At 41.7% G+C, this 19,515-nt stretch overlaps 1 protein-coding gene across 2 annotated transcripts in view; it reads right to left on the reverse strand.

Moving 5' to 3' along the window:
• The window catches only part of EMB2773 (PHD finger family protein), a 115,555-nt gene that overhangs the window by 88,468 nt on the left and 7,572 nt on the right, over positions 1-19,515 (reverse strand). For both annotated transcript variants that reach the window (XM_087678833.1, XM_087678831.1), the window contains exons 4-10: positions 12,215-12,354; positions 2,523-2,631; positions 2,016-2,269; positions 1,026-1,133; positions 739-847; positions 542-641; positions 53-239 (exon numbers count right to left, since the gene is read on the reverse strand). In XM_087678833.1, the coding sequence (XP_087534959.1) occupies positions 53-239; positions 542-641; positions 739-847; positions 1,026-1,133; positions 2,016-2,269; positions 2,523-2,631; positions 12,215-12,354 (1,007 nt within the window). The remainder of the gene's footprint in view (positions 1-52; positions 240-541; positions 642-738; positions 848-1,025; positions 1,134-2,015; positions 2,270-2,522; positions 2,632-12,214; positions 12,355-19,515) is intronic.

A 19,515-nucleotide genomic window follows, 5' to 3' on the forward strand; every position in this document is an offset into this window, starting at 1 on the left:
AATTTTTAAGGCACACCAGTTAACACTGAAAGCTTGTTGTACCAATACATACCGTACAGGTAACACCTATTGCCTTTAACTGCAACAGCTGTATATTCTCCACACCAAAGGTAGCTAGAACTGTCTTGATTAACTGGAGAACTGTGCTGTCCATCAGTCGTTCAACTGAAAGTAGATCCTTCATAGAGCTGAGGATACTGCACAGTTTTTGCAGCACACTAGATACTGGAACTGACACTCTGCATTAAAACAAATCTTAAAAAATGAGCTCCCAAATTTGATGCTTGATGTGAAGAAGTGTGACAGAGAGAATGTGTACGTGTTTCTTCTCTCTGAAAAAAATCTGTATGCATAAACTCTTGGAGAATCCAAACCATAAACCTATTTTCTTTTGGCAAAAAGGAAATTGTGAATTGCTCGTGGTAAATTAAGGATTTTCTTTGTTATGGTTGGTGAATCTGGCATAGAGCTATTCCCTTGAGGTCTCCTGCAAACACAATCCATTTAAATGTGCATTATGTACCCAGGAACAACAGCTTACTTATTACTACTGGGCCGCTTGAACCTTTGCCCTTTGCTTTTACGGCGGTTTTTCCTTGCCGACCCACCTCCAGCTTCCACCTCAACATCATCATCCTCATCTGCTTGGCCCTCACCAAAAAAAACAAAACTGTGCTTTACTTCTTGAGAAACTAACATAGCATTAGAAGGACAATTTTCTTGACATGGATGCCATACCATCTTCTATTTCCCCACCCTTGTGGAGCTGTTTATATACAGGATCATATGCTGTAAAAATACTGTGCACAATTTGGTACCGAGAAAATCCAATGATCCTATCTATAATCTGCAGGAATAAACTAGGTAATAACAGATGTCAATTCAGGTTTCAGTATTTGTTTGAACTTTACTACTTTAGAAAACAAGGAAACACTCAAAATAATGGATAAATCTGATGAGGTCATCCATTGGATAAAACTCAATCACTCAGGTAACGAAAATCAGAAACAACTCAAACCACATACCTCTTCCTTGTAGACTTGCTTTGGCATGCCTTGATGTGTCATAATAATAAGAGATGTCTGTACAGCCTCCAACGCAGATGTAATAGCTATGAAATTTTCTGACTCATCCTGTGAGGCACAAGAGCAATACCTTATTATTGAGTCAATTCAAATAAAGTAGAGAAACGTGTGGAATATATGTACAAACTCCCAGGTAGCATTCGACTGAAGTAACCTCATCTTCATCTAAATGAGTCAAATGAGTTCACACATTTCAATTGCATAATGGAAAGCCTATTCATCTTAAATCTAAGGACAAAAGGACATCTGCTCAGCAAATTGACCCCGGTTTCTTGATCTAAAATACAATCCTACCTTTCCCTATGAGCTCACAACTCTTACTCTTTAACACCTCATTGCCTTGAATAAACTCAATGTTAGCCCTCTGTCAAAAGGCCTGCCTTCAATGAAAATGATATAGCAAGAAGTTTGCTACCTCATTCTGTGAGCCACAATTAGAAACAGCAATACCCTCTATTGAGACAAATCAAAATGTCAGAAATTTGTGAAGTGTATTGAGTAATAAGTCCCAAGATAGTATTTGACTGGAGTAGCCTCATTTCATCTAGATGCATTCACACATTTTAAATCTATCAATTGCACATTAGTAAGGCTTATTGATATTGAGTCTAAGGACGAAATGGGATCTGGTCAACCAATTGCCCCTGACGTTCTGGGTCTAAAACACACCTGCCTTTCACCAACGACTCACTACTCTTATTCTTTATGCAATGCTACAATCTTAATACCTCATTGCCAGTCTGCCAACCAATATTTACAAAAGGTTCAGAACACTGCCTTTTGCTGCATATGCACACATTGGATACAATAGCTCATAAGAGACATTTCCAAATTCCACTTATTGTCTTACTCAGACATAGAATTGTAGAACCTTTTGTTCGAGAATAGCAATGCATACTGACAACAGACTGATCACAAACCATGACTTACATCATCATCATCATCTATACTACGCTCATGAGCGAGCTGTACTTGCCGATCGAGTAAACTCAATAATTTGACAAGGTGGCCAGTTGGAAGAAGCTGTAAGATGTTCTTGACATGTGCAGTAGCCACTTCGTCAGCAATAAGTTTTACATCAGTATAGGGAAGTGAGAATCCTCCTTCACCTTCATCCTCATCAGGGGAATCCATCTTTTCAAATATACTCTCCAAAACTTCACAAAACCCTGCCAAGACAGCATCTGCTCACAGAAAACATAAAGTACCATTAACATCTGTTTAACTTTGTAGTTAATATAACCAATACAACTAGCATTCATCGAATCAACTGGTTTTTAAACAATGCTCTTAACATCCTCTTCCTTCTCATTCTAGGACATGAATAGAAGTAGGATCACTTATGCACTTTCTTTCATTAACCTAGGGCACCAATAGATCTACAATCACATAATGACAAAAGCAATCATAGAGTGTTGAACTTTGGACAGGACATACCAAGTTCTGTATCCAGATGATACTGGGGAGAAGCCACAGGATCTACCGCTTCCAGATTAACTTTTCTCCTCATTTTCGATCTTCGTTTTGACGATGATGGTATCGGATCCTAAAAACAACAAGTGCACTTTACTTTGTGAATTTGTGCAAGTACTCAGCAAGAAGTTACAAGAAACCAGATAGCCACAGCTACCATAACACCACGAATAACATTTGCAGACATGCCGCCTCCTGTTAAACTAGGAACATTATGGCAGCAAGTCATGAATTTCATAAGCATTAGGATGCTGCCACTTGCAACACATTTACTAGGTCAGTTTCCATTAACTGCTTGGTTATGCTAGAGGAACAGGTGACTTCAGTCTGGACTGCAAAAGAGGATACTGCCACGTTTAGGGTGGACACAATCCCACAAAATTTGTCACGTGCACGAATGATATTTATGTATTTGCACAGTATACTGCAAACCCACTTGGGTTCGGGCTGGCACAAGACTTGCTTGAAGGGCTGGAGCTAGGGGAAGCAATTGCGTTCTCTTGGCCATGTGTATATATCCATGCACTCTAGAGCAAGCTTAGTCTTGTAAATCTTCTACATTGATACCTCTCAATACACTTTGTGTTGTAACTCGTTAGCTCTCAAGCTTCTTCTCCTCCAAGTTGTGTGTGTGCATCCACAACCCTAAATCCATCATTTGGTATCAGAGCAAGCTGCAACCTCTTGGTAGAGTTGTCAATACCCTCCATTCATCTCCCTCAATTGGGACAAAGCATCCGCATATCAGCTAATATTGTGGAACAGCCCACAGGGCTGGGCTTGGTCTGATTTTTTATTTCAGTTCATTTGGGGACCGGGGCTTTGTTTTGCCCTACTGCCAATACTATGCAAAGCTATTTCGTCCTTTTGTGCAAAAATTCGGATGGACTTCATTTCTTCAAGTAAGGCCTTTTACGGTCTACTTTGTATTGTATTATATAGCACAACTGGTTTTGTGCAAATTTTGCTATAGAGGTTGTGCATCCACGATGATGTGTTGTATACTCTCTCTCCCCGCCAACAGCACGTCGGGGGGAGAGAGAGAGAGAGAGAGAGGGAGTGAAGAGAGTGAAAGGGGGGAACATGCAGCCCCCCTAGGTGGAGGGTGGCGGCCGTTAACGGCCGTCTCCCCCCCTCGTGAAGCCCTCCCTCCTCCACCATATAAGGCAGCGCCCCCCTCCCTCGTCCCCTGACAAGTAGCCCCCCCTCCTCATCATCATCACGAGAGAGAGAGAGAGAGAGAGAGAGAGAGAGAGAGAGAGAGAGGTACTAGTTGCAAAAGAGTTGTGAAACGTTCATTGTGCAGGGAACTGAAGTATGTCTTGCTAGGTTGTAGAAGCTACAATAGGCAAAGGGTCACTTGTTTCCTAGTCACATTATTATATGAAGGTAACTTGTGGTTAGCCTCCAAAGATGTTGACCTCTACTCAATCAACATCCCACAACTTGAGGCAAACAAGCACCACCTCTTGGCATGGGATAGCAGTAAGTAAAGACATATTGCATCTAGCAATTCATTTCATGGCTCAATGGGTTTTGACAAGATGCATTTCACTCGGTCATGGAAGAGGGGTAAGAAAGACCTACATTCACTTAGAATTTCAATATTTAAAAGCTTCGTGGCTATTTTGCAGGTTTATGAATTCCCAAGATTGAGATCTCCAACAAAATCCCTCCAAGGCTCTCGTGTTGTTGCATATGCTACACTTGCCACAAGTTATTAGTCTAATGCTAACATAGAGAATTCCAACTTTTTACATAAAACCTTCAGCAATATGTTCAACAATAAGCTTCTGTCAAGACATTGAGATAAGTTCCTTGACTTTGAAAAGTTTAACATCCTAAAGAATGAGATCTCCAACAAAATCCTTGCAAGGCACTCATGTGTTGTTGCATATGCTACACTTGCCACAAGTTATTAGCCTAATGCTAGCATAGAGAATTCCAACTTTTTACATAAAACCTTCAACAATATGTTCAACAATAAGCTTCTGTCAAGACATTGAGATAAGTTCCTTGACTTTGAAAAGTTTAACATCCTAAAAAGGCATTGACAGGCATCCAGTTGTAAAGAAATACCCTAATGCAAAAGCATAAATGAAAGTGTAAGACGCTCGTCAAAGGGCTGACCCAAGGTATCCTTAGACAGGTGGACAATGGAATCAAGAAGCATGGCCATAGGCCGTGTCTGATCTTGACAATATTGATCCACCAACTGAAGAGCATACTTCTGCTCTGACACAAAAATACATCCCCCAAATCAAACAACCTCCATCCCCAAAAAGTAAAACAAAAACCTGAAGTCGATCATCTCAAAAGTAGCGCAAATCTTAGCCTTAATTTCTACTACGGCAACAAAATATAACTCAATGATCAGTAAATCATCTAATTAGAACAGGATATAGCTAACTCTTCTGAAGTGATACACGTACATATAAGTTCATGTCATAAGGGGTAGAATGGTATCTATGAGTTTGAAGGAACTCATCCATCCTCTGGTGCTTGCTTTAGCCCATAAAGAGCTTCCCTCGAGTGAAAGACCTTATCTTCCTGGTCAACAAAAGAAAACCCAAGTGGTTGCTCTACATAGACTCCTCCAAATAACCATTCAAAAAGGCACTTTTAACGTCCACTTGATAGATAGGCCAACCGTGATTAACAACTAGGCTACTAGCACAACCGACCAACGAAAGGATATCAACTGTGCAATAAGAGCAAATGTCTCTTCATAGCCAATAGCTTGCTTCTATCGAAACCCTTGCACTACAAGGCAAGCCGTATATTTGTGTTAAGTTCTATTAGCTTTTAGCTTGGTCCTAAAAATCCACTTTGTCCCAATGACTTTCTTGTGACTCAAACAATCCACCATGATCCAAGTCTCATTTTGGTCAATACTTTCTAACTCGTTTTCCATGGTCTCTCACTACTGGGGGTGCTCAAGAGCCTCCTACCAACTATTGAGCTCGGAATGTGCTATATAATCAATTGTAAATAGTGGCACAAACAATGCTTGAAGTGTAAGCTAGACAGATCTTCTAGGGCCCTCAGGAGTGGAATCCAATGGAAGAATCCTCAAATCTCACATGGTCTGCCGGTATTAGCAAGATAACAAGTCTCGCGGAGGGAGCTTGGGAGTTGAAAAATCTGTGGGAAGGTCAAGAGTGGGTACTTGACTTAGCTCAATAGGCACGATCTCCAATGGAATAATCTCAAGAAACAATGCAAAGTCTAGTATAGAAGATTGGGCAATATCCCTCTCATCAAAAACTACATCTAAAAACTACATCTTTTCTAACGATCACCTTGTTTGTCCAAGGATTGAATAGATTATAAGCTTTCGCTTTGAAGGAGTAACCTACAAAAATCAAAAGATCAGCTCAAGGAGTAAGTCTTCATATCTTATCATCGGAAGTGTCAGTGTGCGCACAACTCACAAAGAATCTAAAGTGGAAAATGACAAGCTTAGAGCCAAAGAATACCTTGTACAAAGCCCTCTAGGACAATCGTAGTCGTGCACTAGTTGAGGGTATACACAAAAGTGTTAACAATCTTGAACCAAAGGTGCTCAAGAAGCTCTACTAAGAACAACATAAAGCGTATCATGTTCATGACGGTTGTTTCTACGCTCTCTATGACTCCATTCAGAGAATGGAGTTGATAGAGATTAGCTAGCGAGAGATATCATGCTCTTCTAAAAACTCGAAAAACTTATGAAAGGTAAACTTGCCACCACTATCACTCCTCATGCATCCTACACAATGGCTAGTCTGATTATGAATCAACAACACCCAAGCAGAGATGAAGGTAAATATGTATCTAAAATGATCATCCTCTAAGCTGAAGTACTCAGTTGTGACGAATGCCTCTGTAGTCACCTCGTCGGAAGGCAACTTGTAGACGTGGACGAGTCTCGCATCCTCAAATGTCTCTATAGAGACGATGTGGGTCTCTGCAGACCAATCCGATATGCCATCTGGCATCGAGAACGATGTAGACTATGATGGCTAACAAGTGGAAATGTGGGTCTAACCTCACCACTACCCTTGCTGAGGGTAGCCACCACCCTACCTCCTGTGCTTGAGATTGCTGAATGGGAGTGGGGTCTGATTCTTAGATTTTGGTGCTATGCCTCTTGCCTTTGATCAACACTCATTATCAAAGTGGCCAACCTTTTGACAATGCTAACAATATCTATTCTTTTTAGGTATATTCTACCACCCAGATTTAAGATATGACTAGGTATGTCAAAAGACGATATACCAATGAGACAGTAGGGTTTGCGAGGAGATACGCAGAGTGAACTCGGTAAACACTGAGAAGAGAAGAGAAGAGAGAAGAAACTCTGATGAATGGAATAAATGTGACATAAGGGAACAAGGGTGCCATAGCACAACGGAGATGATGAAGACAGCCACGAACCATGAACCGCAATGTCCTCCTGAAGGGGTGTGAGGGCGGTGGAGAGGCTAGAGAAAAGAGGTGACGGACTAAATGAATCAGCCATATCAAATGAGTGATAGAGACAGCCCATAAATAGGCAAGAGACTGAGGTATTCCTTTGGGTCTCACTAGCTTGGATTTGATTTGGATTTTGCTTTTGAGAGATTGATTGAAAATTTTATTCATTTACACTCTACTTGCTACCTCTTCTGAGAAGAATCAATGAGAGCCCCCTCTATAGAGATCATACTATGAAATTGATCGAACAACCAAGCGTAACGCAGTAGCTAACACTCAAATTCATAGAATGTGGGCATGGTAGGCTATGAGATTACCTGTTGCACAAAATGAAAGTATTCTCGTGGCAACTTCTTAAGGAGCAAAGTGGCTGGATCGTCCAAGGACTTAGGAGCCCCCATGGTAGAGAATTCTGTGAGATACTTAGCCAACTTGACTTTCAAGCCATTCCGCTCAGTGATTTTAAAGTTTTGAAGCTCATGGTCCAAATTCATACATCAAGTCCTATCCATAAGCCACATAGAAATTAGTCAAGTATATCCAACGCTTAGACACTAAATCAAAATGTTGAAGCTAGGAATGAAACTCAAACAATAAGCCCTACATCACCTTGACAATAGTGAAGGAATTTCTAGCCTTCCACAAGCACACAACCTCGTATGGAACAAGTACAAGATCAGGTTAGGGTTCCAACACCTGCATAATATCCCATATGTTCTCATAGTTCAGGACATGTCTCACCAAATTGGACCAAGTAGTGAAGTTCAATCCATTAAAAAGAGTCTTGTCACTAAAGGCATGTTTGGCTAATGAGAACAAACCACCATGGGGTGTCTGATAAGTGAAACAAGATGAATAAGTATAGAGGCGGATAAGGAGGAAGACGAGGTGGATAGACAGAAATAGACTGGAAGTGTCCAATGGGTGCCGATTGATGCGGAGGCACAAAAGCATAAATGTTTTCATAGGGTGCTGAGGGAGGTGCAGGCACCAAGACATGAGAGTGCTAGTCCCCAATAGCCATCCCCTACCATGTCCCCTGTTAGGGACCCTCTTTTTTTTCTTTTTTCTTTTTTTCTTTTTTTGTGGGGAGGGGGGGTGGTGGTGTGGTGTGGAAGGGGGGTGAGCTTTTCAAACTTCTTCCAAGGACTTCCCCTTTTATAACACATACACATACAAAATCAGCATACTCTTATATGAAATCATATCAAATCAGCCCACATTACACATGCAACTTTTCAACAATGAAAAATACATGTATACATACATGCACATGCATATGTTCTTTGATAGTATACATTTATCCACACATCCACCACCACATCACATGCATACATTTGAAAATGCTATTTATGTATGCTGCCTCTAGTAGCCTGTCCCACCACCCGTCCCCGTTTCCTGCTTTTAGCCATCCCCCGCGTCCTCATACATGTTCCCGTCCCCTATCCCATGTTACTATGCAACCAACTAATCCAGACTCAATAATGGATCTACAAGCTGTGAAATTCTCAAAATTGTGGGGAAGGGAGGACGAGCCTCCATCACGGGCACTTTCCAACTAAGGAAAAGATGAGGGCCTAAAGGTTGTGCCTAAGAGTAAAGGATCCCCCGATGTGATATGTGAGACATATAATGTACACTAAAGGAGACAGAAAGGAATATGTTGCGGAAATAAAGAGTGGTGAAACTCAAGAAAACAAAGGAGAAAACTTACAAGTGTTTGAGTTAATCTTTTGTATTCATTACCTTTCTTTGTGTTCAAAAATAAAAATCTATCTTCTTCAAGACTGATGAACCAATTCCATATTTGCGTTGTCCCCTTTTCATGACAATCACCTATATCTTGTTGGAAAGAGGAAAAAAATTCAAAAGATGGAGAAGTATTGTTTTCCATACCTGACATAGGGCTCAGGAGTGAATGAGGGTGGAAAAGTAAATGAAAGAGATACAAGAGGTAGAGATGGAGATGAAGGTAGTAAAGAGATGAAGGTTTTGTACTCCATACCAATTTCCACATCAAGACGGCCAATCCTTTGTGGGGCTTCCGTCTTCCTACAAAATTATTAGACAAATGCACTGAATCTAAAGAGGAAAACTCAAATTTACCTTCAATTTGAAGTTAAGCCCAATATATGAGGATGAGATCATATTCGGCTCTTGAAATCTCGTATGGCCTATGGACTCCGTGGTAGTCCCAAGATTCTCTGACCATGTCAAAGGATGGCGGAGCAAGCTATGAGGCCCACTTCGTCTTGTTTCTTAATGGATTTGGCTTAAGAAATGAAAAAATGATATTGTATTTAAAGTTATCTTGCCTTGCTGTTGTTCTTACTTCTTGCGAAGGGCTTTCAGATCAAAGGCCTACGTTTCTTCAAAGAGATCCTAACTCCAATACCATGGAAAGAAATACCTAATGCAGAAACATAAATGAAAGCATACAACGTAGCACAAACTCAACAGGACACAGTTAGGGTAAGGGTAGCTAAGAGACAATGAACACAATGAAGATCATAAATGAATGAATCTGAATAATACAATGCTCATGCAACAAAGGCACTGTGTAGTGAAGGAATACAGTATTCCAATTTCTCATGTCTCAAGGACTGAAGCAAAGGTAATGAGTTGAAGAGAGTGTCGTACTCCCAATAGATCCCAAATCGTAGCAAGGCAGCCTCCAAGATATCGAACAGCAAGGAACGTAGCAAAAAATAATGCCATCAGTGTCCGACGCACAGAGGAGAGAGACCACTGTAAACACAGCAGCTGGTGATGACATGGCAGGCTGTACGGCAGCTAGCAAAAAATCAAAACGCAGCAATTGCTGCAGTCGTTGTGGGCAGGGCGGCACCCGGCAAGTCCAAATGCAACAAATACTGCCACATGGCTGCTGGCGACAGCAAGAGAGTGAGCAGCAATCGTCAAGGCTTGACAGCAGCAGTAGATGGTGTAGACTGTGCTCTGAAGGCTGGAAACATGTGCCACATAGATGTAGACAATGTCAGGCAACCTCGAAGGTGGATGAATCTTTCCCCACTCCTATATTCCATGCACACAACCAAGGATAGAGCTTTGATACTCTCTTTAGCTACTATTGACTTGATTACAGAAGCACAAAAACTTGATGAAAGAAGAGAAAGTGAGGAGTCTCTTCAACTTTAATAGTAAAGAGGGAAAGCAAGCCCGGCAACTGCACAAGACAGATGTCATGAAGTGGGATGAGTTGAGGGACACAAACTTAAGCAAAATAATAAGCATTAAGGTTCCTTAAAAACCATGATAGGGCACACGGAGTCCATCCATAACGATCATTAGCCTAGGCAGCCAACTGATTGCTTGAGAAACTAGAAGTTCCTCACGGAGCCATCTTTGAGAATAAACACATAAGAAAGGAGGAGGAGGAGGAGGAGGAGACATCAATTTCACCAGCTCAAAGGAGTATGAATGTCAATGAAAATTCCCTGCTCCTATATTCCAAGCACACAGCCAAGGACACAACTTTGAGAATCAATTTAGCTACTCTTGACCTTATAACAGTAAAGAAAATTGATGAAAGAGGAGAGAGTGAGGTCTTTTCAGCTTCTATAGTACACAAGGGAAGTGAGCCCGGCAACTGCACAAAACAAATGGCATGAAGTGGAGGAAATCGAGGGACACTTGGAAGCTTCAATGACAAGTGCCATGTCACTTGTCCTCTCTTCAGTGCTTTCCTTCTTCAACTAAAAATTGACAAGAATACAAACAACCAAATCAAACATAGACCAAACTTGCTATTCTCAATCCCTCATCCCTATTTTTCAGGTTGGGAATTTTTAGGCAAATCCAACACTCCCAAAATCTAGGGACCTCCTAATATTAAGGGATCCCCCCTAATATCTAGAGGTTCCACGCATGTCAAAAGTCTTTTGGCATATAACACCCCTAAAATCTAGGGACCTCCTAATATTAAGGGATTCCCCCTAATCTCTAGAGATTCCACACATGTCAAAAGTCTTTTGGCATATAACACAAAGCACCACCTAAATCTCGAACTGAGACTTTTGAACAAATATGTATGCCTTTCAAACTTCATGCCACACAAGTTTGTGTGATCATGCCATTTTATCGCTTGTACTTGTTGTTTCTAGTGGATGTAGCCACACTTTAAGGTATAACTTCAACTTGTCAATCTAACCCCAATATGTGTGAGCTGCAACCATAGGTGCCCGATTGGTCATACAAGTGGAAAATGGTACTATCTAAGTTCTAACCTACTCCATGTATCCACCTTGACCTATCAACACAAATCAAGGGCCAACTCTAAGGCACTATTCTGAACAAATTGTACATAGTCGAATAAAAAAGCATATAATTTTAACAAAGCACACAAAAAGATCCTTTTCTCTTAACTTGTAGCACCTCTATTGAGTCCTACCACTCTTCCACATGATCTATATGGACAATATCACTTGTAAGGCTTAAGGACTTGATATAACTGCTGCAGATTATTAGTGCTACCACTATGTTGACTTGTAACCTTGCCGTATGGATAATATCTCCCACAAGTCTTAAGACACTACATACAAACTGTGAAACACTATTCCTACGACAAGAGCCATAATGAGGCTACAATGTGCTGAGACAAGGTCAAAATGTTTACAAGTAATCCTTGATGATGTTCGACACAACACAAAACCGATTGTTCAACTTTGAAGTTTGAAATAACCTGGCATTTTAATATAGCGTGACAAGATAACCTCCTGGCATTAGATATGAAATGTGTAAGATGTAAGTCTGAGAATTTCAACTATGCACTTCGACAAGTCCAGTGCTTAATGTACCAGAGTTAAGGTGCAAATTTTGAACACCTGTTCAATCACTCTTTGCGCTTTGCAAGAAAGTCAAACAGGAAATGTGTTTGCCCATCTACTAGTCTGCCTTTGCTTCTTTAAAAGCTTTGTTCAGACAAGCAAACCTCCTCATCATGCATGTTACAAGTAATAGCAGGCCTGCTCTTCTTGAAATGGTCACATATATGAGGCTTGCACACAACTAAACCAAAACCAATATCTAGCTTCCTACATGGTATAAAATTATGGATTCCAAGTAGGCAGCACCTAAAACAGAATTGCATTTCACAGCAGAGACAAACAGTTTGAACATACATGTACTAAAAACAGACAGAAAAGCCCATAGAACCATCTTATACAAGAAACACGTACCGTGAGATTTTGAGCAGTTGATGACTTCTGTGCAGTTTGTGATGCATGTCCGTCATGTACATCTCCTACAGCACTCCCTACAATGATCGGAGGCCTCTTCTCACTTGTGGTATTTCTCCAACCACCCTGACTAACTTGCTCTGCAAAGAAAACAGTCCCCTTTTTTCAAGAACCATGCTTGCTTACCACTGAATCATCAAAACCAAATATTTGACAGATTGGGGCATTTTTTAGAACAAGGAGGTCTGTCTAAGAAAAACGAGGTAGCAAAGAACCAACAAAGGCAGTGCAACCCAGTCTAGCGCATGCATAATAACTTTGTTATTTCTGATCTAGTAAGCCTTGTATGTTTTAAGATATGTTTGGAGTGAGTTTTTAGCATGTCATCCTCTACTAAAACCCTTATAGGAGCAACAAAGACTTAGTTTCTCATTCACACATCAACTGCATCTATAAAGTTGCCAACCTGGGTCCTGAAGTCGAAATCGCTTTCATCTAACACACTTATTAGTGCATACATATTATGCTCTGTGTAAATATTGGATAAATTTAGCATTTTCATCAGCCTCGCCAAATTCCAATTAGCATGTGTCATACAGTCGTGAATACAACTTGGAGCAGAGCAGCTAAACATGATGAATGAAAAGAGAGACCATGATCATCCTAGCTAACAATAGGCTCTTTCAAACCATTCAACCAACTTTTATGTAGGGTATGTAGGCATTTGAACAGCCTTGGAGAGTCCTTCAACCTCATTAACAGTTTGCTTGCTCTCATTATATTTCACAACTTGCAAACTTAATTAACAGCATGGCCTAGGATCAAAAAAATATGTGACATGAAGCAGCCACTGGTCTTTGTCAAACTCTATGATTTGGTGAGAAGTTAGGATCCAAGGTGATTGGCTAGACAACCAACTGGTCAAAAGCATAGGCTACAAAGAGGAACATTGTGCTATAAGTCACATAAATGCAGCTGCGGTGCACCCTGAGCATGGCTTTCTACATGCACTGACGAAGTCTAGCAAATTCGAATCCTGGAGCAGGTCGGCCTTTCAAATTCGTGATGGGAGGTGAAACAGAGAGCAGTCTTTCCTCCTAGTTTGTTCCCAGAGGGGACACTTTCATGGTTCAGCTGAGGCAGGGAATCCTGGTCACAATGTGCTTCTCATGGAGCTGGTTCATGAAAGGCATCAAGATACAGCTATTTCTACTATCTGTGGTCAGGGATTGGTCTGATCAACCTCAACATCAATATCTTCTAGAGGCACCTTAGTGGTGGCTTCATCAACCACTCCTTGGGTATCCATGGTACTCTCTGATTGTCATTGTTGTATGTTCTATTGTGGGTCTTCATCATTGTATATTTCATTGTACTTGTCACCCATGGGCCATGACCTGAGAGAGGGTGTCAGCATTGTACATATCATGAATTGTTTGGGCAATATAATGGGCATTCGAGTGGACAATTAGTGGCCACCTTTGGGCTCAGCATTTGCTTATGGGGTGAGCCATTTCTTGACTGGCCCACCTGCATTTTAGGCCTTTTTTATGGCTAGTCTACCTGCTTGCGATGTGGCTCATATTTAGCCTATATATGTACTCTATCCTTGATTAAGAGAGGGAGATTGGGAGCACCCTACTAGTTCCCCACAACCGTGTCATTTGTATGCTCTCATACTTTGGTATATGGATTTTATTTCCTGAGTTCTTTGTCTCTGCATTCATCAAATTAAATCAATTTTTGTCGTTCACTTCAGTTCATTGTGTATACATCAATTGATCCATTTTAATTCAATTGCATATCTCTGTCTCAAAAAATCCCTCCCACAAGCTAGCAGATAGGATGATATCTAAAGTAAATCTCACTAAAATTCAATGCTATGGAAGTAATCTGTTCTAGAATAGCAGTTGTCCACAAGCAAAACACACTCTTCAAACCTAATACGTTAGATCTTGGGAAGCTAATGTCAAGATAACAAAACCCAAGTATACCCCAAACAAGGTAGCCATGTTAGATATGCTCAATGCACATCCTCGTAAGGTCGCGCTCAAAGTCGTAAGGCTATTATTATGATAGTACCATAAGGTACCAACTTAATGGATGCATCTTTCCCATTCGAACTGCACTTTGGGACGAGCTAAATACTCCTTATATTAATATGATTCTCCCATGAGATTAGGTTATTTGAGATTCAAACAATTTCTCTCAACCTTCTCTCTCTCAAGTCTACACTTCTCTTATTTGTATGATCATGCATGTATGATGTATCCACTCACATCTATGTAGTTATAAGTTGTAGGTAGCAGTAGCGCATGTTGCACATTCTGCATTAGGTTTTGGCATGTTACCCTCAAGTACTCATCTTATATACTCTAATAACATTGTTATTTAGACTTGAAATATCTATTCTATTATCTTTTGTCCAAAATAATCAAGTTTTTGTCCTACTAATATCGTACCGTACCTTATAAAATCTTAAGGTACTATTTAGTACCGTATTTTATCGTACCGTACCTTTCGTACTTGACAACTATGAAATTTTGAGCTAGGCAAACCGCAAGACAACCTATTCTCCTAATTGCAATTGTTGCCATTAGTGTTTCTAGCTGTCTATCTTGCATTTTTGGCCAATATCCTCTATGTTCATACAATTGTTGCTACTATCGAGCTTCACCTACCTGTTTTCAACCTTGTAACCTTGTGTTTAACATCTCCAATTATTGAGTGATCTTTCCCACCTATCGACCTTGAATGCATTTGAACTTAAATTTTGATTTTTATAGTTGTCGTTTGTTGTGCTAATGCAATTATGAAAGCTCAATTTGTGCAAGAGTGACTATGGTACCTCATTTAAGGATCAACTCATTATCCCCAATGCCCATCTCCTCTTCCACCTCATTGGGACAAAGAATTTTGAGGAAGAGCATAATCGGAACTACTTTGATGTATCCGAAAGGAAGTCCTACTGGCAGTCATTGTTAGACTCCAAGTATGCTCTGATACCATGTCAATATGTGACGAACCAAAGAGAGAAACACACAGTGTGCACATCAAACACTCAGATAGAAGAGAAACTCAAAAAACACAAAAAAAGAAGATGATGAACCACTAAATCATACTATGTGAAGAGAAGTTGATACAACGAAGTTGAAGCTCGGACAATGATTGCATTGGCCTGTCTAAATCAGGCAACAATACCTAAAGGAAATTTGCACAATGAAGGGAGTGAAATGCAATCCTCCAGACAGTGGGCTATCGAAGTAATCACTAGACGGTCAAGGACAGCTATCGAGGGAGTGGAACACAATCCTTAGATTTTGTTGGAGATGAGAAAGGAGACCACCAGCTATCGAGGGGGCGAAACACAATCCTCAAATGCCAAGAAATGAACCATGCTGCAAAACACAAATACTTGGGATGTGTGAGCTGCCAAATGCAAATGAGGACAGCCTAGATACTAATGCTTGGAGGTGGGACTCTATCGCCAAATGGTAGGAGAGATGCCAAGCTGGAAATATAGATAGCACGAGCTTAGGAAACTTGCATCACAACCTATAAGAAGTCGCCAAGTGGAGGAGCAAACGCAGCTTGATGAGACCACCTACTCCCAAACACAAATGATTGGGTTGCAAAGACTAATGCCAACTGGGTAGATGAGGTTATCAAGTGATGAGAGTTGTCACCAGGATGTAGATACTCACGCCAAGTGAAACCAGTCTTTCTTCCATGGATGGGTGGTAGATCCCTGATTACAACTTAATTACAGCAACAAACAATAAATACAAATCTGAAAATACAAATTTACCTATTGACCTTGGACAATGCACACCCGATTGGCCCCAAAATTGGCACCCCTTTCAATATATCTTTAACTTTATTGAAGAAGAAGTAGATTTACAATGGGATTCTCTCAATCCCCTTCGCAATCCAAACTCCCCTTGCTGTCCAAAGTGACAGCAAGTCTTCAATCTGATTTGCCCCTTGATTCGCGCACTTAATTGACCTTCACCCACTTCACAGATGATGGAAATGCCCCAAATTCAATGGCTAGCTAGTTCTCCACCTGAATTTAGCTGAAATTCACCTTCAGCCCTGAAAAATCCAAGTCTTGGAGCTTCCAGTTTCTGACACGCTTCCCAAGACTATTGCTAAACCCTAATTTCTGCTGTAAATTAGGGTTTACAGCAAAGAAATTTGCAATTTCTCAACCTCCAAGGGTCCAAATGCTCAAATCTTCGGAGCAAGGCTGTGAAATGGTTGGAAGATGAGAGAGAAAGCTGTAGAGAAAGAAGAATGACTAAAAATCAGTCAAATGCAGCTGCTGCCCTGCCACAACAGCATTAAATGCTGTCACCTACAACCGAGACATCCAAATCAACTGTCACCTTGTACCTGGATGCAATTGCTCAGCTGTGGAGAGTCCGAATTTGCAATTGCCTCCTCAAAACTCACTCGTGGCTGGCTGCAATGACTGAAAATAGGCTAGCCATAGCTGCTCACAGCTCTCCCACATTTGCTACACCAAGAATGATCTCGTTTTTCCTCTTCTTCAGCCTGTATGGGCAAGTTTACCAAGTAGCAACTTTCCCAAATGGTTTTTCGAACATTATCCATCATTAAATATTAATTTTCAACCTTTAATTACTGAAAATTAATCTAATAATTAATTTGGTGCCCAAAAAAAATCTAACTGGCCACCAATAATTAAATTGGCTAGGCATCTTCCACTCCCGAGTCTCTCTGTGGCATCTTTGACCATTAGATCGTTGTTAGGTACCACTAAACACCACATCTCTAGTGTCACCAACTGACACTTATAGCCAAATGAATGACCTAGGCCAACAATTGACACCAGATACCACCGAGTACCTGTGCAGCATAACTTATAGCAACTTTTGCCTTTGACATCTTGCGATTTTCTCGGGTCCGGGGCTCATAAATTTACTCTAACCCTAGTTGCACCTCACATGTGCAACATTTACTTAATCATGTGATTAAAAATTAATCCACATGTTAAGTGAGGTTTCAAAAATACACGTCCTCATGACACCAGGTGTGGGAGACCTCCAAACGCAACCTAATGCAGAGGGTGGATAGGGCGCCTGAAGCAAAGGGAGGATGGAGATGGAAGCCAACGGCGAATAGCAAACCGTAATGTCCTCCAAAGAGATGTCATGGTTGAGCCTCTAAGGCCCCAGTCTAGGTGGTACCTGAAGATCCTAGGTATCAATAAGAGAAATGACTACTAGAAGAAAATTGTCCCCAAAAAGTAATTGGTGGGTGAAGAACTTCAGGATGAGGAGATGCCCCTTATGAGGCTCGATATATAGAAATACCCTCTAAAGTCAAAGAAGAAGTACAAACCCTCACCGAGGGCAAAGAAAGAACATTCCCCTCTAAATCCCCTTTGTGAGAGAAAACGGAATCTAAACACTCATGAATCAAGAACTTTGAGACATTTGATGATAAAGAAAGTTCCACGAGCCATGTCAAAGAATGTATCTAGGGTGCCAAAGATGTTGAAGAACTCCCGAAGGTGGCATCTAGAACTTGAGTAGACAAGGGTGGGGAAAAGATGTCAGAGTGCAACGATGCGGAAGCGTGGGACCAAGACTGAGAGAGTGAACGCAGAGAGGAGAGAGAGAGAAAGAGACAGTGGAAGATGAAGATCTGCTGTATAAAGTGTGCTGTATACAAAGATATGCAGATATGTACAAGGGCGCAGTGCGCGGGACTGCGTGTCTCCACCTCGACGATGCAACCTGCTGTCCACCTCGAAGTACGCTGTAATCTGCACGATCTCCAGCCTGTAATCTGCACGAATCTCCAGCCTGAGATCTGTAATTAGAAGTGTCGGAGGATGTGCAAAACATCGGCTATAAATAGCCAGCAAGAATACACCCAGAAAAAGCAGGTCGGCTGCATTAAATGCAGCCGATTGGTCAGTACAAGTCGGACTGCCACGTGGTTGGCCGACTGGTCAGCCCGACCAGACTGCCACGTGGCGCCTGCACGGCCAGGACCTGATCGCTAACACCCCCTCTCAGAGCCTGGACAGGGCAAAAGCCTGAGGGATCTGGCATGTCTCCGAAGTAGAGCCTGGGGAAGCGCCTTCGTAAACAAATCTACAAGATTGTCCTCCGTCTTGCAATACTCCACAGTTATGGTCTCATCCAGAAGCTTCTCCCTGATGAAGTGGTATTGGATCTCTATGTGCTTCATCCGGGCATGAAAAACAGGATTCCGGGCCAAGGCAATGCAACTCTCATTGTCGCATTGCAGCAAAGTAGGACGAGTCTGGGGGCAACCAAGCTCCTCCAACAATCTCCGAAGCCACACAGCCTCACATGTGATGGAAGACGCGGCCCGATACTCCACCTCAGTAGACGAAAGGGCTATCGTGGGCTGCTTCTTGCTACTCCATGAGATAACACCTACACCCAAGGTAAAACAATAGCCTGTAGTAGACCGCCTGTGGTCCACATCGCCAGCCCAATCCGAGTCGCTCCAACCTGCAAGTACAAGATCTGAACCACCTGTGCCTGCTGGATAATGAATCCCTAAGTCAAATGTCCCCCTCAAATACCGAAGTATCCTCTGGGCAGCCTACCAATGCACCGTCTGAGGTTCACTCATGAACCCTGCCAAGAGACCAACAACAAAACAAAGATCAACACGAGTGTTGAGGAGCCAAATCAATGATCCAATCAACTGACGGTAGCAGGAAGCATCCGCCAAGGGAGAATCTGAATGGGAAGTGGCCTTCCAGTTCGGATCCATAGGAGTAGAAATGGTCCGACAATCCTCCATCGCAAAAGAAACCAAGAGCTCCTGTACATATCTCTGCTGAGAGATGAAAATCCCCCTCTGAGACTGATAAATCTCATGGCCCAAGAAGAAGTGGAGTAGACCCAAGTCCGTCATCTCGAACGCCTGATGTAAAGCTGCCTTCGTCTCTTTGACCTTCTGTGCATGATCACCTAAAGCAATCAAATCATCAACATACAACACAAAAAGCACACAACCAGCCTCGAAAGTGTGTACATAAAGCTGCGGATCGGCCTTGGAACGCCGATATCCCAACTGTGACTGAAGGAACGGGTCAATCTTCTCGTTCCATGCACGCGGAGCCTGGTTGAGGCCATACAAGGCCTTCTTTAACCTGTAGACTTGCCCATCTGAAGATCCAAAGCCAGGAGGCTGCTCGACATAGATCTCCTCCTTCAAATCACCATTGAGGAAGGCTGACTTCACATCCAACTAGTAGACAGGCCATCTCCTATGGCCAAGGCAAAAAT

Source organism: Lygodium microphyllum, chromosome 1, assembly GCF_053477565.2.
Source record: "Lygodium microphyllum isolate KBCC chromosome 1, Lygodium_microphyllum_v1.1.10, whole genome shotgun sequence".
Taxonomy (NCBI): Eukaryota; Viridiplantae; Streptophyta; class Polypodiopsida; order Schizaeales; family Lygodiaceae; genus Lygodium; species Lygodium microphyllum.